Below are 21,251 nucleotides of genomic sequence, written 5' to 3'. Positions count from 1 at the left end.
GCTGCATCTCTTTACTTTTCTGTCATGAGGAGACAGCTGAACAAATATTATCTCAGAACTTTACTGTCCTAGCAGGCACCCGAGCATTTCTAGGGCTTGTTTACACCCCTCCACTCCACACTGAGCCTGTAAATGCTCAGTATTGCATTGCCTCGCTGAAACAAAAGCAAGAACAAGGGCTTGCAGGAATAGACCTTCCTTCACTTGCCTGCCCTGCCAACACTCTCACACACAGTGATTGAAACCAGGCAATCTGAGCCCCCACCAGCCTACTCAGCATGGACACCATTTCAGAAAGTGGTGGGCAGTTGTTCTCAGGTAAACAACCATCCCTCCAGGCTTCTGAAACCTTCAAAGGTTTGTTTTGTGCATTGCACCTCTCTCACTCCTTACCCCTCGACAAACTTATATTCTTTCTGGAACCTCACTGCACAGTTCCCAGCTTTGCAGAGGGACACCAGCTGCAAAGGAAGTGATGTGAACAGCAGTGTACAAGCAGAGAACCACACAAGCACGGCATGTAAGGACTCCACACAGGAGTTAAACACAGCCCAGGAAGAAAGCACTGCACATACACCACGTGCAATTAATTTACCTAAAGTAATCCCATTTTACTTGGGTTTGTGTCCATCCTCTTTCAGAGTTTCAAAAAACACAGCAAGCTAGGAGATGAGCTGTATGACTTAAAACATCTTTTTCATTTTTTGTCTATGAACTTAGACCTCAGTAACTTACAGTACTGGGTTTGAGGCAGCTTAGCACTAACCTTTCCCTCTCAGCTTGGCAATCCCCTCAAGACAATTTTAATTCGTAGTGAGGGCAAGAAGTTAGGAAAATTGAAGTGCATGGAACTGCTTCAACTAATAAAAAGAACATTGTGAAACATTACCTAATTGCTTAGTAATGTTTTTATGTATTGTCTAAATTTGGGCTTGAAAAGGCATTCAGCTTAATAGAGATATGAAGAGATGCTAAATGCTGGATATGCAGGCTTTTTAATGACATGGGGGAGTTTAGTTCCCTCCCTTACCCCCTCCAAATAAAGGAAAATGAAAACATATTCAGAAAATGAAGCATCTATATAAATCAAGTAGTAAAGCAAATAGTTACTCACAAATCCTAACATGAATATGAAGTGTTTTAAATACTGACATTTCTGTATATATTGAATGTATTATTTTCTCTTTTTGTTAATCTAAATAAAATGTTACCTTCTGCCACTCATTGCAGAAACTGTTTTTAATTAAACTTTTTACCTATATTCTCAATAATTATATAAAGAAGAACTCTAGAAATAAAATTTTTAAAGCAGTGCTGCTTTTTTATATTCAAGTGGAGCTTTTTAGAAATTTTAAAAGCCTGTAGAAATTGTGTTGTGAAAATTGATCATCCATAAATTGACAACTTCATGGACATGAAATACACTACTTGAGCTATTTCCTAGCATGGTGTGAACTAAAGCACAATTCTCTATCGTGTGAAAGTAGATCCATCTATGCCCAAATAGACAGTGGTGAATTTTATGTAATAACCCAGGATGCAACTTTGAAGTCAAGAATTGTTTTTCATCATTCTGCTTACTAGAGTGGCAATACTCAGCAACCAAACCTGACCTTTCTCTTTAAGGACTATTTCGGACCTACAGAATGACCAGAACATCTTTTCCTGTCTGTAAGATAAATATGTGCCAGGGATCAAGAGGGAACTTCATCATCCACCCTAGATAATTTTTCCATTCAATTTTCTGAACAACACAAAATTAACTTTCTTTTATTTCCCTTCACTCTCAAAAGCTACTATGAAATCCTGCTTACCAATCTATTTTCTTGGGAGATTTAGACCAATTAGCCTTTGCATTCTGCCAGAATTTCCTCTGCACAGATTACAAGCAGAAAGCAACGAAGAAAAGGAAAATTGCTATAAATACCAAGAACTGGACTTTGAAAATGTAACTGAAGTGCTGCAAAACTGCTAATTGTGAGGCTACTGGGTGGTCCTGAGCAAACATTCAGCTCAACTGTACAATGTGCTCTTAACTGATCACTTAAGATGCAAATACGCCACAAATTTATAGGCTGCAAGATCAGTTCAATTATATTTATTTATTTCAGAGCAAGGGAACACACATTTTCTTAGTAGAAAGGGTGTTAAACCACAAAGCCTGTACCAAAAATCAACATGAATCAGTATCTCCAGTAATTTTAGAAGTTTAACTTTAGAGAGCCTGGTTTTAACTTTAAAAAAAAAAATATTTTTTGCTGTCTGAGGAGAGTTAGGTCAATTTGACCAAACACTTACTGGAGACAGAAGTACTGGCAGGGAAGAGGGATAGATACTACTACAACTACAAGCAGAAGCAAAAGAGTTTCCACTTCTAAAGGGATGTGGGTGTGTGCTGTATATCTAGTATTATCTATTCTGCACTTGAAGGCATCCTTCCAACTTCTGGCATGAACCTGTTACCAACGTAACAGCAAAAAGAGAAACTGACACCCTGTGTTTAGGGTGCTTCAACAGAAGTCAAAAAGACACAGACTAAATCCTTGTTCTAACCACCTGGCTTCTGCAATGTGTTGGTCAGTTTTATAGCCTATATATTGAAAGTTAATGAGAATAAAAAAATTATGCATTTGCTCCTTAAAACGCAGTAATTATTAAAAAGAAGCAGCTAAGAGAAAATATTCAGAAATCAACATGGTCTAGCACTACATCACATTTAAATGGATTCTATACTGTTGCATTATGATAGCTCTCAAAAAATAAAGGTGCCTTAACTTACAATCACTTCCAGCTTTCCCTGGACATCATGAGACTTGATAACCCAATTGACAGACTTTCTGCACTTGAGGATAAGCACGACATCTCTGACAAGTCTGGTGCCTGGTTGAGATGGTTTAATGTCAACGATTATATCCACCTGGAGAGCACTGTATGTGGAAAATAGAAAGTTAGAACAGAATGCCAGAAATTTTCAGCTATCAACCTTCTTCCAATCCATCATGTTTCCACTGTCTGGCCAGCTGATTAAAATGCTGGATATTATCCCAGGCAACACAACATGTGCAAAACACATTGTTATTCCATATACACTTAAGTGATTTTGCATAACAATAGAAACAAGTACTTTCTAGAAAAAAAATATATTTCTGACTCTTATTTACAAGAAGTGTGCTACTCAAGTCACCTATTATTTAGTGCAGGTAAGTTATACGACTAGCCAGTTGCTTTCTAAAGTAAACATAATTTTCTTATTTCACTGTGACAGTGTCTAAATACAACTGTTTCAGTTTCCTCTGGCTATAACTGTCTTAAAACTTAAAATAATACCATAAAAAAAGTCAAGAAGACAAGCACACACACATAAAAAAAACCCAACCCAAACCACAAGTACTTATACTGGGGGGTGTCTCTGCCTAAACAGTTAAATTGTGGAATGACTTTGCTGAAGATGTTGCGTGCTTTGAGGAATTAAGCAGTGTATTCAGTTTCCACTACTTCTGGGTATATACTTTAAAAAGAAAAAAACCCAGATGTCCAGCCTACTGCTTGCTGGAAAATAGATGAAAACTATCCAGATTTTCAAGATCACAGTAAAATAAGTAGAGTAAATGGGTTCTTACCCATCAATAACATCTCAACATGCAAAATATCAATTCAACAGAAAAACCTATACTTCCAGACCATCTTATGGGGCCATACATTACAAGAACGTGCTCATCCCCACGTAATAGGTACCAACTAATATCCTGCACTGAGACTTCGTGTATCCTGGGACCTTTGATCCATCTCCTGCAGTTTTACACATGCCCAGCTCCTGTATGTTTCTTTGGGGATTTAAACTTCATAAGGATAGCTGTGGATAACACATAAAACTAAGAACAAAGTAACTTAGTACCTTTTTTCTTTTTTTTACTTTTAATAGGAAAACATTTAAACTTTTTGCAGTGTTATCATCTCAAAAGCAAATTCCTGTTGTACTATAATCCAAAGCCGAATGCTCAGAACCAGGGCTGTCATTCTGTAGCACTACAAGGGACTTGGAATGATGCTTAGCATCAGCTCTTTTCAGGATGCATCATCATTTGGGGTTACCTACTCCACTTCCACTACACTACTACTCCACTCCACTACACCCCAACACTTTCTTACTTTCCCCAGGTTATTATGCAAGAAAATTATCAGGCTCTGGGTTCAACATCTTGCAATGAGAATTATCCTTTTCACAAAAACACCTCCTCCCACCTCCATCTCCCTGTGTGATTTTCTCATTAGGGACAGGATGCACTCACATGCAGCTGCATGAGGAGCAGAACCAGACAATGCCAGATATCCAGTGAATGCAGTAAGCAGGCAGGATTTTAATTCTACCTTATCTCTGATGAAATTGTAACCATCTAAGTTTCATAGCAAATTTCTGTTCTAGCAATCATACTTGGCACTTAGTCATACTTGGAAAACCTCTTCTTATCTGAAGCAAACTCCACTTATGTTCTCCCACTAAGATTTAGGAAAGACCAGCAAAAGATGAGTATTCTATATGTCTTACCTCCCAAAGGTACCTTTGACAATTTAGAAAATCCCCATAATGTGTACAGAGTTACTTTTTCTAACCAGTAGTTGAAGTTTTTTAGTCAGTGCACCACTGTCAACCCTTAACATTTTTCATAATTGTCAAACTATTCCTTAAACTCAGCTGGAAACTTGACAGAAAAACTGTTGTGAATCTTCAGAGTAGCTGTGGAACACTTACCATAGACCACAAATCACTTGCAGCCTCTGGACACTGCTTGGGAGCCACTGTCCTAGACCTTGCTGCCAGTCATCTCTACCTGTGACAGGTCAAGATTACTTTCAACCTCTGTCTCACCTCCTCATACAGTGGTCTAAGTTTAGAACTTCTCTATCAGATACTGCCCTTATTGATATTCCCTTATTCACCTTATCCTTGGAAAAATGTGATTGATTGAGCAAGAAGGGGAGCAGTATACAGTCCATAAAAGCTGTGCTTTGCAGTCTTGTCCAGAAAAATCCTATGATTATGAAGCAGAATTCAAAATCTTTACATACTGAAGAACCAATTTCTATTTAAAGTAAAGTACTAAAGTCCTAGCTTTTCTTTAAGGATGAAATGGCTATTTTCAACTGATTTTTATAAGACAAGTGAAGTTTTTAGCTATTACTTCAAACAGTTTTAGCCTACTTAGATGATACTTTACCTGTTAGGATTGGAATTTGGAGTACTTAGTTCAATGATATGAACTTCTCTTTCTTGCACTAAGTTAGACATAAGGCACCCCTCTGCTGGTTTTGGTTGTAGGTATCCCGCAAGGTAATTTAAAGAGAGAAAATTCTTTTTTATGTTGCAGGAGGGAGGAAAAACTTGATCTGGAGGGAGGAAAAAAAGGAAGCATATGGACCTTTAAACACAGATGTCAGCTTAGATGCATGCACATACCACATCAACTTCAGTGTTTACTATATTGTGGAAAGGTGTATCTACCACCTATTATAAGCATGTATGACAAATCATCATATTGAAACTGAGACTATGGTTGCACCAATACATCAGCTTTATAATATAAACTATATACTTCTAAACTGAATAGTTACTATATATGGATTTAAACACTTAATGAAAGAAAATCCCCACAAAGAGAATTTTGAAAACAATTCTGAAGAAAAATATGTGAAAAGCTTTTCAAAATTAATAAAATACATTTAATTTGTTCCTTGCATCTCTACAAGAGATTTCTTTCTATTGCAATTTACTCAGAGATAACTTTTGGAATCAACTCCTTCTCCCTGTGGAAAATGTTTTATTCTTGTTATTATAAACTTACCATTTTTTTAAATACTACAAAAAGTACTTTCCATTTCCTTACTTGATAGATTTCCTATATATTGTGTGGTCAGAGTCAGTATTGTCTAGAAAGCAACAAATACTGCATTTCTCTTGCACAGGGAAAATTAAAAGCATCAAGAAATTTATGGAATCAGCTGTTGATATTAAGAAACTCTGATCACAATATGCATAGCTGAAATGATGAAATTCTAGCATAGCTATCCAATCTCCCTTTTGGTTTTAACAAAAAAGCTGAACATGAGCATTACAGAACCCCAGAATGTGCTGGGTTGGAAGAGATCCACAAGGGTCATTGATTCCAACTCCTTGCCCTGCACAGGATCATCCCCAGGAGTCACACTCTGTGCCTGAGAGCATTGTCCAAAGGCTTAAACTCTGTCAGGCTGCTGCTGTGACCCCTGCCCTGGGGAGCCTGTTCTAGTGCCCAACCACCCTTTGGGTGAAGAGCCACTACTGAAAAATGCAAAGCATAAAAAATAGTCACTTCATATGAAGTTCTCATGCACAGCCTATATTATTGTACCCCAAGAAACAGTATTTCTACTGAAAATCAGGAGCACTTTGCCTTTCTGAGATAGCTTGACATATGAATTGTCATAATACATAGAAGGACTAAGTACCATGTTCAAACACTTGAAGTCCTGTAAGAATACAATTCCACATGGCTGGGTCTTTGACCATTGGTGTACAAGGAAGACTTTTCCTATTAAGGTCAGTAGCAAGATACAAAAAAACCCCAAAAAATCAAAAGAAAATAAATCAATTAGCATGCATTGTGAACACAAAACTGTGAAGAAACTCTTATGAGCTGTGCCCTCTCTTATGAGGCCATGCACTCTCTAAAATGAGAACTGAAATGTCACCTCTGAAGTGCATTTGTGTGTGCTACCCAACTTTGCAGGAAAACCAGAGACTCCTGTGACCCTGGTCTCTGCAGAAACAATCAGGGGAGCTCCTTGTCCTGATCTTATACAAAGCAGCCTTTGAATATTAACCCTGTTGTGTCCCTACAGAAGCTACTAAAGCTGTATAAGGCTGTAACTATTCATACTGCCCAAGCAAAGCACTTCTCTAACATCTGGTATGTGCCCTGACAGATTAGCCTTGAATGCAGCTGCACTTCTGCCAGCTCCTCCCACAACAGCACAGAATGGAAAATGATCCCAAATGGTCTGAGCTTAAATTTTTAAATACACACACACACACACACACACACACACACACACAGACACTAGGTATTTGCTTCTTAACTTCTGTACAACATGATTCAGGCCATAAAGTAACAGTTCTGGAGTAGTTTGTGGGTAATTACCACACGTGCTATCATTTGCCATTGCAAAGAACTCAGTTCTTGCTCCTGGCACTTCCATTAGGCGTCTCTGGAGCTCTCCAGAAGTGCTGCTCTTGCTGCCAGAAGCACACAGACTCCCCAGCCGGGGCCTCTGCTCGATAGCACGCTTTTCCTCTGCAGCAGATTTCGACTCTATCACAGGCTACTTGACATTCACACCAGAATGTATTTCCTCTCATCCACAGCAGTTACCAAAATCGGGCTGGAGAAGAAAAGAAGAAGGGATCCATTTCATCTTTCTTTGCTCACTATGCATCTCTTCTTTGTTAGTTTCAGGGCTGTCTACGTACTTTGGAAAGGGACTGCAGGTGTCTGCAACCAATTAAAAACATTACCAAACCAGCCAACAAACAGTCAGTTTATGGATTCTGTGCCTCTCTAATCTCCCCAGACTCCCAGTACGGACTCAGATGTGAGGTTTGCAGGCAACACCCTCGGCAGAGGGTCTCTGGCCAGCAGGCTGGGGTGCCAAGGGGCCCCGCTGGCCAGAAGGCAGCGGAGCTGCGAGCAGCGGCCACAGCGAGTGCCAGCCTGCCTGGATGGAAACACAGGACTGCACACCAGGATGTGTAGTGTCTGTGTGCAGCACTTCTGTTTTACTGATGAGGACAGACACTGTCTGCTCTATTCTGCACAAATTAGGTGTCATCCACACAGGTTCTTGGCTCAAGCTGAATATCCAAGTTTAACATGATCCCGAGGAGGTTTGTGTGCAAATGAGCACTGTTAATCAAGTCTCATTCCCCAAGTAAGGCACCCTAAGCAGCAGCAGTTGGATGCAGCAATAAAAATCCCATCCAAGCAGAGTTTGCCTTTCAAAATCTGATCTGGGCATAAGCAAGGTGTTTGGAATTTTCCTTGGGCACTCCGATGGTAGGGCTTATTTATGTGTATTTCACACTTTGCCAGCCCTCAGCACAACAGAACCTTGGCTGACATTTAATGGCAGGATAGAAATGGGATCAGGGAAGGGCCTACAGGGGTCTCAGGAGGGAGGATGCAAACTCTAGGCAGTGCTCATCCCGCAGCAGGACACACAGCTAAGCCAGACACAATGGGACCATGTGCAAGCATTAAACCAAGCAAGCATGGCATGCAGGATATGTGCACTGGTGTGTACTGGCTATAAATTCAGAGTCAGGACTGATGTTCCAGCTTCTGCCAGGACAGAAGCACAGCGTTACCGTCTGTAAATAGACTGTACATTTTCCAATTTAGCTGCTGTTAAAGATAATTTTTTTTTCTTATTTAGCTAAGAAATGTGTTGAAATCAGGGTCCCTCTAGGCCAGCACATTTGCCCTGGATTTACTGGTGATGCTGGATGCATTAGATAACACTAAGCTAACTGATAGGACTTCCTGACTTGTTCAATCATGTCTTACTGAACCATGAGGAATTAAACTGACTTCTGCTGAAAAACACATACCAAGACCACTTTCACTGTGAGCAGGCCTGCTTTCTGACAGTGATTATCACAGCATTCACTCTGCCATCTCCTTCATTACACAAACCAAGGCAAGAACAAGAACCGCACTTCTTGTGCCCCCTTCCTCCACACCCCCATTCTGGCCCCTTAAAATTCTTGCTGTGATCACCATCCCTGCAGTATTTGATCAGCCACTCTTTAGAATCAACAGGATTCAGATGCACTTGGCCCTGATCCAGTTTGCTAGTGCTCTCAGCTGCCTTTCCTTTGCAGTTTCAAAAGTGACTTAAGAGACCCATGGCATCAGAAGCAGCTTTATTCTATGAAAGATCAGCCTTCTTCAGATCTTTCTGTCCTTTGGCTTGTATTTTCTCTTTTCTGTACTCAGCTACAGCCTACACTTCTAAAATGTTACATCTTCCAGTTTCAGACTTGTCTAACTTGAGTGAAGCTGAAATGTAGACAATTATATGAATACAGCCAGCAAATTCTGTATCAGTCACATAGCAAGGAGCTGCTTTGTGTGACCACCTAGATTATGAGCAATACTAGAAGTGATTCACAGACTGTCAGCTGAGGGTACCTTACTACATCGCATGAGGAGTGTAAGTTTTGTATGAAAAGCCTAAATTGTACATCACTGTGTGCTGTGGTTTGTGAAATCCAGTGATTCCATTGTTCACTCTGCAGAGAAGCAAACCAGGACCACATCCCACGTGGTTTTCACAGAACTCCTCACACGACTGCTGCAGTTCAAGAACTGACCCCATCCCCACCTCTGAACACGTGCATAACCCCCGCACATACACACATATTCACTTCTGCCAAGAATTTAAATCAAAATCAAATACAGTTACAGCTGAGCTAGTTTGTAGGAGCCTTCTCAGAAACTGTCTATTTTGGTTGCCTGCCAAGTTCCATTTTGTGTACTTACTCCTAATTAAATTGTGTTTTAGCGCATTCTAAAGATGATGCAAAACTCTCCTCTTTAGCCTCCTGGTTTGACTGGAGACATGCAAATCAACAAACAAAATTTTATCTGTTTTTTTTTTTAACATACCTAATTAAATATTTGTCTCCACAATGCAGAAACCACTACTCCCATGTATATGTTTCAGGAACATTTAAATAAGCTAATAAATATATTTCTGAATGATTTTCTGGCATTAGAATCCAAGACTGGTGCCGAGTAGAGCCAAAAAGAAAAAAAAAAAAAAAAAAAAAGAAAAAAGAAAAAAAAAAAAACACAAACAAACAAACAAACAAAAACCCATAGGGAAATCCTCTACAAATTTGGCAAGATTTGGATAAAACTAACTCAGGCATGTTCTGATTTTGGGGGGCAAACCTCCTATGTCAGGAAATCAAATTATCAGATACATGTGGTTAGGAAAGAATGTTTTCTCCACAGAAGGCTTTTTGTTGGTTTTTTCTTTCCTGTAACCAACTAGTTCAGCTGTTTGGGAGTTCCTGTGGAGATATTCCTGCACAGGATCATATAGTTATGTTGTGCCAATACTGCTCAGCTCTGGAGCTACAGCCTGAGCCCCACCCCAATACGGACCTGTGTGAAGTCCCCAAGGAGCTAGAGTCCTCTCCCACCTGCTCTAGGCCACCTGAAGAATCTGGCATGTGGCTCACAGCGACAGGAAATCTTTCTCCTTGGGATGAAAATATGGAAGTACAGACTGAAGTAACTTAGTTTGATGAGGAAAGCAATAATTCTTTGCCCAAAGAAGTCTGGGTCCTCATACAAGCAAATACTGAAAAAAATAAATGTAACTCAGGTCTTTCTAGAAATTTCCCCCTACTTCAGTGTCTCCACTTCTTCAGATGAATGCACCCAAACAATCACCATGAATAGCTGATTCTGTTTAAAAGGCAAAGTTTGACTCTTGTAAGATTCTAAGCAAGTGCATCACATTTATGAGCATAAAGTTATGGCACCAGAATCCATTAAAAGTTTCCTAAACCCAAGATCTGGTCTTTAGGTTTGCTCTTATTTCTCTGCTTCCCCTTTCATATCATATCCCTTGAAAAATGAGAGGTATGTTTAAAAATTAAAATAAGTGAAATATAAGCAACACATTCTCAGTATCTGAAAGTGCCTATGAATTCAGTTGGTTTTGTTCTGGTTTACCTTCTCCTACTTTAATATAGATGTTTCTTGATATTTTAAGTTCAGTGAAAGATGTTACTGCTCCATATTCCTTCTGGGCCCACTGTAGCAGTTGTTCGTTTTTCTCAGGAAAAAACTTTTCTTCTGTTTCAGCTGACAAGGAGAAGTTTCCCTTCTCAAACCGAACAACAGAACCTAAAGACACCTGATGGGAATAAAAACATATTTTAATGTGGTACATTTATCCACACAGACATGTAGTATGTTTTAAGCAATGTAATCTGTCACACCCAAATGCAGTGACTGAAGGTGATTGTGGCTTATTTCCAAAAATACCCAAGTGTCACATGTTTTAACACCTGCATAATGATTCCTTTTTCAGAGATGTTTTTTAGAAAGAATGAAGTGCCCATCAGCCCAGGTGGGGTGTACAGGGCAGCTGAATAACAGAGGGCTCTGAACCACTCTCCAAAATTGTACTGCTGCAGAAGTGGAACCAAAGTGTGCTGCAAAGGGAGATAAACTTTGGGGGCAAAGAGAGGGAGAGAATAAGAGGATAGTCTGAAGAAATGAAGGCAGGTAAGAATGTGAAGCTAAATAAAACTGGGAACTACTGAAGTAAATCCCAAATCAGAAAGAATGTGAGTCCAAGCTCAGTGACATATAAAGGCCAGCCCAGAAATAGAATGTAAGGAAAGAGAAAGGCTAAGAGAAAAGAATGGTATTTACTGTTGCTTTATTTACAGAAAGTGAGGAAATACTTTAGTTTAATAGATAAAGTAGATGAGTTATATACATCTTCTGAAAAATTATTAAAAATAGGTTACATTAACTGAGGTCATGAATGGTAAGACTAAAATGTTATTTAAAATAGTGCAAATGGAAAAGCAGTACATAGAAGTGTAACAGGTTCTGCTGGAAAGCCAAAGATGTTCAAATACAGCTTCACTGGAGTGGCAGTAGCATCATTCACAAACAGAAGGTGGCAAAGGGTCAGACTCTGTCTGATTGTGACCTGCTTCAACCTGTGCTGGTCTTGCGAGATAAACAAGTCATTCCAGATTTCCTACAATGCAATGTCATCCCAACAGCAACCTTTGACTCGCCTGTCCCTGCAGATGGATGCAGCCAACACTTCCAGGACATCAGTCAGCTCTCAAGAGGTCCCTACAGAAGCGGTGAAAGAGCAGCAATCCTTCATTTGCCCAACCCATCCACACACTTCACTGTCTCTTCCTTCACGGTGCTCAAGGACTGGGGCCTGCATGCCCTGCCCAGGCTGGTCCTTCATTACACCTTCACTAAGATGTAAATATCAAGTCAAGAAGAATATGTACTTGAGTGAAAGCACAGCAAGATGAACAAGCTTTCAGGTGTGAAATCATCAGTGAAGACCTTTTTGGACATACTCCCTGTAGTTTGTTCAGATACAACACACAGGCCCTACTTCCAGACCACTGCAGCAAACAAGGTTTCATGAAAGTACCACCATTCCATCTTCTTCTGTTGTGCTCTGAGCACAAGAAGGCTGAGTCACCCTGTTGTTCTCCTCCCTCTTCCCTTTTCACATCTTTCTACTAACCCAGACCTCTTTGGTGGAACAATATATTTTTTTATTCAACTGAGAAGTCAAAACTACTAACTCAAAGAGGGAAAAACAAATAATAAAAATACATCATAACAATTTCTGTCCAGAGCATTATTTACACATTAGTATCTCTCAACCTAATTATTTTACACGGATTATCTGAAGCCAGGTTCCAATTATAGAAATAAACTAATGGCAACAAACTATTACCTTCCCTGAAGCTATTGCTGCCAGCACTATTTTAGGGTAATACACACCAAATCGTTTGGCACTTGCAAGTATTTGTCCAAGTAGATACATAAATTACATCCTTCGGCAGGTGAAAAGAAATTGCAAATTCTTCCCTGTGCCTCCATCTGTAATGCTATAATTTATTATGCACATATCACATATTCTTCTCTAAGAGAAGGCACAGGTAATTCAGAGTTCAATTTGACCAGACCTGTTACAAAAAACACCTTAGGAATCCTTTTGCCAGAATAGTTTTCAAAGTTTAAACTAATATCTGTTTCAATTCTGAATAATCTTTCATATTTGTTTTCAAATTACTACCATTAGAGGCTTCTTTTAAATGAAAAAAAGTCTTTATTATTCAGTGTAACACAGACCACACCACATTCTCTCAATGCTCTCATAGTTCTCAAATATGGAAGCAAAGTCTGCCATTAGAGTTAATCCGGTTCTAGGAAAGGAGAACAACCAGTTATCTCTATAAGGTATTTAGCAAATAGCATTCACTTTGTATTTTCACCACCTAGAAGCAGCTATGCCATGGGCTGATTTCATGGAGCATCTCTAGATGCTCCCAACACACCAAATTCTGTGTAAATTCCAAGTGTACAGTCTCAAAGGATGGCACTGACACAGCACATGCCAGGTCATGCTGGATTGTGTACTTTTGTATCAGAGACGTGTGGGACATTTTCATAGAGGTTTGGCCTAACTAGAAAAATCTCCCATGCATGAAATTCACCAGATTTAAGGACTTAATCAGTGATTATTTTGCAGGAATATTGAATAGATGTTGGCATTCCACCCTCAGAGACAGTTTATCCAGTAAGTGCAGTAGTTGGTTTTCATTTACACATTGTTTCCATATTGTTTTTTATGATCAGCATCAGGGTAAAGCAGCATCAGTGTATCTTTTTAAGCATTTCAGGACAGCATGAGAGAAAGTATTATTCCTTCTAAATAACAAACAAAGAAATGGATTACCTTGCAATAATACATTTTTGCTGTATTTTTCATTTGAGATAGTTAAATGTATGCTAACACAACAGCTGTCTTCCTCAGAATATACTTGGTTTTTCATTTATTACTAATTAAAACTTGAAAACCTTTTTCATCATCCTGCAGCATGACAAATGTCTTCCTGAGGGACAGATCCTATCAAAGTGACCACGTGCTTCAAGGGAGGAACCGACAGACAGAAAGCAGAGCAACTAAAAAGTCTGGCACAAGCATCCTCACTAATTGACCATACAGTAAACATCTTTAAACAAACATGAAGCTTATCATATTTTTTTTTTTTCAATCACATACTAAAGTCTATTTGAAATGCTAGTTCCACTACCCAGGTTTTAGAAAGGACTGCAGAGTTCTGCTGTTCTGCTTGCCAGTGTTGGGATTTTTACTACGCAGACCTAAGGCAAGGTTAAGTGAGCCAAGCACGTTATTTGTTCTGGAAAGAATTCAACAGACCCTTCCAAAAAAGGCAACCATCACTGTTTCAACACCTGCCTTGAACATTAACTACTTACTCATCAGAACAAATCAAAAGCAAGTCTAACATGCTTAGGATAATGCAAAGCATTAAAGTCTAATAATGTTTTAAATATTTGGGAACTAACCAATTTTTATCTGAGCACTAATTATGCGCTGATGGAGTGATTAAGAGACTGCTGCCACACACACTTCTATCTCCTCCCTTGAACTCCTTTAGTGGTTACTTTCTGAGGTTGCAGAGTAGAAAAAGTGCCCCAGCTCTATTTCTTCCAGTTGTTGTGAGGACATGAAAACGAACTGCACCGGAAACATCCTCTGGTGTTGAGTAAACCTCCATGTCCTGTCACTTTTCTGAGACTAAATGAAGAAGCTGGACGTGGAAAATCTGTTCGCAAGACCAAAAGATACTGGCCATGGCCACTAACCACAGCAAGCACCACAGTTCAAAGGGCTGTTCCTCAGAGGAAATGAAGATCAAGCATAGTCTATTGAAAATATGCTACCAAAACCTGAGTATTCCATCAAAGAACAAAACATATTTAGGAACATGTTTTGGTTGCATACACTACTACCCTGCTGACCACTGGGGAAAACAGGGCCTGAAATTTTCTCTGCATCATACCAAGGCAAGGAAACATACACCCCTCATGCTGGGGCAACAAAACAAAAACAGCCTTCGTACATCCCTTAAGAAAAGTTTTCAGTCTGAATAAAACTGCCCTTGCAAGGCTGCCATGGTAGTTCAGGACATCAGTCACCTGGCAGAAGTGCCAAATATCATGAGTTACTATTCTCCAGAGGGAACAACTCTCAGAACCAAACCTGCGTCATCTCAAATATATACAGTGGTGAGTGTGAATACTGCACACACAAAATAGCATATTCTGTTTCTTATTTTACCTATTTCCTTCTCTCCCTTTAAACGTTTATTGCCTTTTTTTTTTTTTTCTTTGAATCTGGTCCAGGGGGATATTTACTTTGCTTTATAACATTTTAAGTATTTAACATGTTATAATTCAGAACTCCCAAGTAGGAAGCAAGTTCATAATTCAGCCTTGAGACAGAGAGGTAGGCACCTCTGGGACATGACTCAGGATACAAAGTAAGTGTCCACAGCCACCCAGCATGAACCAATCCCTGCCCTCACAACCACTACCCATCCCTAAAGCCATGATGGAATCAAATATACAAAGAGGAAAAGAAGCAGCATTCTTCATATTTTTATCTGAGCTGTACAGTATCAGACCTGTGGTGGAACATGTAGGAGAGGAGTATATCTGCTCAGAATAAAAATAAAATATTTGAACCAACTATTGGAGCGGCCTACCTGGGGATCAGTCAGCCGGTGTTTTTTGGTATTATACTTTGATGTAATTTCACCCTCTTACAGAGGAAAAATAAAGCCACAGATGAAGAAATATCAGGTATTCCAAAACTCAAAAATGTATCTTTTGTTGTTCATAAACCCATATACAACATACTTTAATCATCAAGAGAACAATTCTCTTCAACAAGTGAATAAGAAACATGCTGCTTTTGAAATTACATGCCACATTTGTGAATCACCTATCAAATTTGCATAGTCCTTACAGCCACAGAGGTGTGATGTTTTCAGGCAATGTCAACATTTTTCATTTTAGTGTTCTCAAGACCACATGCAGTCATTAAAAAATTCCACTTCCAGTTCGCACATTTTTAAAAACATACACATAAGAAACATTATCTTAAATACATTTTAGATTTTAATTCAACTTCCTGGGAGATACTCAGTTTTGCAGCTACCAAAGATCCTTATATAATTAAGGCTCAATGTTTTCTCAGGATAAAAGCAGACCCTTATGAGATCAGAGAGTGGACTCCTGCACATCTTTATATCTTTATATATTTAGAAAAAAGATCCTGGGATTTTCTATCAAAGCTGAATCTGTGTCAAATCAACTGGAACTTTCAAAGCCCCTAAGGAACAGTTACTAGAATGATAAAGAAACAAACAAGAAAATCTGTGTAAAGGAGAAATCTGGTACCAAAGTTTAAGGCTCAGCAGGAGTTTATTAATTGCACACAAGTAACTGTCCACTTAATTTAACAACATCTTAATAGACTCAACATAACACTTGTTTGATATGAGCAAAATAAGCTAGCAGAAGCTTTTCCAGGGATTCTGTTTCAAGTTAGAGGCAATTTAGTGGAAGAAGTGAGGGGAGAATTAAAGCCTATCTATGCAACTGCAGCTATAGTTTCCACTGGAATCAGTGACTCAGTAACAACCTGTTGTGATTTATGATCTCCACATCACTAACACCAGTAGTTGCCAAAATCCACTGCCTGCTTCTGTAAACTTCCACTGGCTAAGCCCCTGTTTACTGAAGCAAGCAAAGAAAGGAAGGAGCCATGACCATACAGAAGAGAAAAGACTATCACAGGTGCCTGTTCCAGGTCCTTCAGCCTCCTGCAAGATTGGTTTGGGAATGCACCTCACTAAATGCCCAATTTGTCTTTGTTTCCTCAGGCTGGATTAATTTAAAGTTCCCATCTTCCTGACTACCAGCTGCCTTGGTTCTGAAAGGGATAGGTCTGGGCTCCTAGAGGGACCAGGAGGAGGAGGAATGCTTAGGAACAGTCAGAGGCAGCAGTGAGAAAGGTCAGCAGGAGATACAAGAGGCAGCATCTTCCAGATCTGGCCTGTCCACACTCCTAACACAAGTTCTGGTCAGAGCAATGACCCACAGAGACAGCCCACTCTCAAAGCTCAAACAAACCTCACGCAATAAAGCTTGAGTTCTGAAAGATGTCTTAAATCACATGGGTTCTAGTATGAACTCCGTGACACTCTTAGCAAACCAGGCTCCCAAAAAATATGCAGGCCTTTGAAGTCTCATGAAAGAAGAATCTAAGGCACAAGGACCTGCCCAGTTTCCTAGGAAATTTTCTAGCAAATTGGTATTCTTGAAATATTTCTGCCCAAATCGAAGTGATTACAGTGAAAGCAGAGGGTAGCTATACATCATAAAATTTCCCTATTTTGAGACATCACACATACAGGATTTTTTAACTATACTCTGCATATTCATTTCATGTACTGTATCTTGCTTCCTAAGCCAGAAATAGCATTTAACTTCTGCAATGTCTTCCTGAAGCAAGCTTTGAAGAAAAAAAAACTCAACCCCCTGGATATTTAAGGATGCCTTACTAGGGTTATTGTACTCTTAAACTCCTTTTACATGCATCATTTTCAAGCATGTATTTACTACTCTGTCATTTTCTGCTGACAAAATCCTTCCGCTCTTTTGCCAAGAATCACCACCATAGGGAGCTTGAGGTTCCTCGAATATTTCTGGGAGTAACCCATTTATATAGATTTTAGAAAAGCAGTATTTTGCCAGGGTTGAATCATGCCAGGAGACAAAGTCTACAGGGAAATTTACCATTGTGAAAAGCACAGTAAGAGTTACTGTTTACTAAACATTGCTTTTAATTTGACACAAAATGTTAATTTTCACATTTTTTCAAAAGGCAAGGAAACAGTGTGGGGAGGGGAGAATATGAACTTTTCCAAGTGGAAAAGGGCAACTACAGGATTATTTCCAGCTCCTGAGTAGAAGAATGATGAAGACTTATGAAAAAAAGCAAACTCAGGATCCTACAGTTAATGTAAATGTCCTTTTAAATTCCTCTTCACACTGTTACACAACACTGAAAATCTACTGCTTTTACTTTGAATAGTGAAAGGTCACTATTTATACCAAATTTATCACTAGTCATGCATTTCCTATCCTTCCTCACTCTTCTCCTAGCAGAGCACTCTTATTCACATCTGGGTCTGTTTAACCAGTGATTGGAAATTTAGCCTCCTGATTTCCCGTTAAATACTAGGCACAGGAAAACAAATAGCACTTGTTTTTCAGTGAGTTTTGTCAGTCATCCAAATCTAGTGCAAACCATAGAACAGCCTGTGGTTTGGTGGCAGTGACCCAAAATATGTAAACCATATTTTCATGAAGTGAGAGGAATAAACCAGCAATTGGCTAAAGTAATAAGAACGTGGATTTTTCTTCTTAGAAATACAGAAATTACTAATAATTAGACTCTTCATTCTATCACTTCATCTTCTTTAAAGCTTTTATCTTTTCAAATCTCAAGACAAGAGCAAGTGATCTGGTTTTGTCTTTATCATTACTGCTCTTGCTTCCCCCGTTTCACTACCTTAACACACATTCACTCCTAGCTCTTGCAAGTAAGGTTATTTGTTTGCATAAGTGTTTTCTTATCCATAACTTTTACTCATTCAATTGCCTGAATAACTAACTCAGAGAAAAAAGCTGAAGCATCACTTCTTAAATAATATATTCTATAAAATCACATATGTAGATATTTAAGGGGGTTTTGGATTTTTTCTAACAGGAAATCACAAAGGATTGGGATCTTTTTTCATTGATTTAATTCTCACTACATTCACTTGCTGAGTAAAGACATTCCTAGACTATAAAAGCAATTGAAAAAGCTACCAAATAGAAAGAAAAAAAATTACTTTCTGAGTAGCACCTATAAAAACTTCTTTCTGTGCAGTTTCATAAAACTTCTGGTTTTCTGCCAAGACATGTTCGCAATAAACTAGTTTTAGGAAGGAGAGAAATGACGACTTGATGGGAAGGAAGGAAACTATTTGCTGTATGAAAACTTAAAAGTGGGGTGGTGGAAGAGGTCTGGTAATGTTTTTCTGCAATATTGACTTGCACCAAGATCTCAGGTAAAAGCAGTTTCTACAGTAGTAGTCTAGCTTTCATAAAACTGTGATGTCATAATCTAACCAGTCTAATCACCAGTGAAGCTGTCCTTCAACTTCCACTCCCCTTTAAAATGCAATTTTGGCATTTATTCCCTGCAGAGGAAAAAAAATAAAATGTAGCACAGATGCCAAGCATTCCCTGTGCTGAACTGAACAAAGCTTCCCACCCACAAGTGTGATACTCTTCAGAGTGATGAGCCCATGAACACTTGAACAGAAAAGGCCCAATTCCCAGATTCTTGCATTTTTGTGACATGTACAAATATACAATCAGACTAATATGACTACATGCATCAGTAACTGAAGTGATGATTTACAATTACTTAGGTCAAGCAGTCCATGCACTAACCCATTTCAGGTATTTTTGGATTGAAATGCCATGATACTAAGGTACATTTATTTTTAACACAATGAAAATAAACTCCAGACTTATTTTACTAAAATTACAATAATTTCACAGTATCACCTACTTCACCCATCAATATACAGCAACTCATACAGAGTCTGAAAATAACCCTGTCCATGCTAAAAGTATCATTAACACCACACTAGGCAGACACCATATATTCTTTTCTCTTTCTCGTGCACACACAGAAATTTTTTATCAGGTTTATATCAAGATGCCCAAATTTTCTCTTTAGACTACTCACTAGTGTTCTTTCTGATTTATAGATGAGGAAAGCACCCTGAGAATGAAAATGACAACACAGGTAACAGAACAGTGAAGCACAACTCCCCTTAGCAGCCATGCCCTGTCATGATGGCTTCCTCCAAAGTACTGTCACTGTGAGAATCACTGGCCTTCCATTCAGTGCCACTTCGGAAAAAACTCTTCAAAACATGACATTGAAAAAATCCTGATGCTAACCCAACACAAACTTTGGTTTATCTGGGGCATGCTACTTAATTTTAATGATAGTTTATTCCACTGTGAGGTTTAGTCACCAGTAGACATTTTGTGAAAATGAAACCATGAGCTGTTTCCATGAAGATAAAGCACATGACAAGTCACTCAGTGAAACTGTGCATTACATGATAAAAATAAATGCAAACCGACACATATACACCAAATCTACATGTCCATGCTGAAAAAATATTTACCAAGAAGGTAAGCTGTGCTTCCCCCATACTATAACAATGCACCCAAAGCCTGGATTTTCTGCCACATTCATTTTAAGCTTCTTAACTGATGGAGGACTAGGCCAAAGGCAAAATCCACGCTCGAACTATGTGATAAGAAGTTAAACTCCAGCCCAGCTCTGTAGTATTGTATTTTCTCGGTTTTTTGGATATGTGCTGATACAAGCATTAAATATTTTCATCTGTCCCTGGGGCAGCTTAGCTTTAATGGAAACTCAAACAATAAATTCACAAAATGAAGGAAACAGACCATTTTGCTAATGAGGACACTGAAAACACACAGCCCTAACTCTACCTTTGTCCAGTACAATCACCTTTCAAGCTCAGTGTGCCTTCGTTTCTCCACCTGTACAATGCTAAGAGCACTTGTGCTCCAATTTATCATCTACTCATATCCTGGAGATTCCTTTGTTAGAAATAACATTGAAAATTATAATACAATTAATTTGAAATTTTTATTTAGTTATTTACTTACTCAAAGCACATGTCCCTGTAACAGTTTGAGAAGTGTATTATGATACTTTACAAGGGAAAAAATAGCTAATATTAAAAAGAAATAAAGAGCTAGGACTTTACTAATGGTTACATGATCCTTTCACTACAAACTTGGACCTGGCTCTAGCAGTGTGGTCTTTATCAGCAGCAAGTCCCAGAAGTTGTAATTTAAATTTCTTTACACTACTTATCGTTCTAACCAGGATTCAATCAATGAAAGTCATTGCAATTCATACTTTACATACAATATATTAATAAAATTGTGAATGAATGCATTGCTTGGAAAGTCTGAAGGAAAAGCTGGAAAGTCAACTAGTATCTTGCCTGAGGCTTCCATAGAGACAGACACAATAGTTATGACACTCCTGTGGTATGTGTGCCATGAACTCATGGGCACTAGAAAAGTTTTTTCAAATTCTAAATCTTTCATGATTCAACATACTCAATTACTCAATCTTCTGTTCTGGCTATACATTTAAGGAGATTGAACAAGTCAGAGTCACAGAGCTAAGTATTTTTAAACAAGGGCTAAGGAAGCATGCTCTGCACTCTGCAGTCCCTGGAGCTGCTGTTTACAGTCCTAGAGGTCAGTTGTCTGGAACTCACTGAAGGCTCTGGCACAGAGGCAGGGAACCCCTCAGCAACTAGGGCAGAAGCAGAATGTCCCTCTGCCCTACAGCTTACCTTAAAACAAGAACCCCTGATTCTGGAAAAGGACCACCTTTCCTAGGACAGAGACTGTCACAGGGGTTGCAAA

General features: G+C 38.9%; 1 protein-coding gene across 2 annotated transcripts in view; it reads right to left on the bottom strand.

Annotated features, from left to right (window-relative positions):
- Window positions 1–21,251, bottom strand: part of TGFBR3 (transforming growth factor beta receptor 3) — a 113,309-nt gene that overhangs the window by 26,104 nt on the left and 65,954 nt on the right. For both annotated transcript variants that reach the window (XM_053984781.1, XM_053984782.1), the window contains exons 5-7: window positions 10,782–10,965; window positions 5,217–5,385; window positions 2,780–2,927 (exon numbers count right to left, since the gene is read on the bottom strand). In XM_053984781.1, coding sequence (XP_053840756.1) covers window positions 2,780–2,927; window positions 5,217–5,385; window positions 10,782–10,965 — 501 coding nt within the window. The remainder of the gene's footprint in view (window positions 1–2,779; window positions 2,928–5,216; window positions 5,386–10,781; window positions 10,966–21,251) is intronic.

Source organism: Vidua macroura, chromosome 9 (genome assembly GCF_024509145.1).
Source record: "Vidua macroura isolate BioBank_ID:100142 chromosome 9, ASM2450914v1, whole genome shotgun sequence".
Classification (NCBI taxonomy): Eukaryota; Metazoa; Chordata; class Aves; order Passeriformes; family Viduidae; genus Vidua; species Vidua macroura.
The sequence above is the reverse complement of the archived record's forward strand: the minus strand, read 5'-3'. Positions and strand labels throughout refer to the sequence as shown.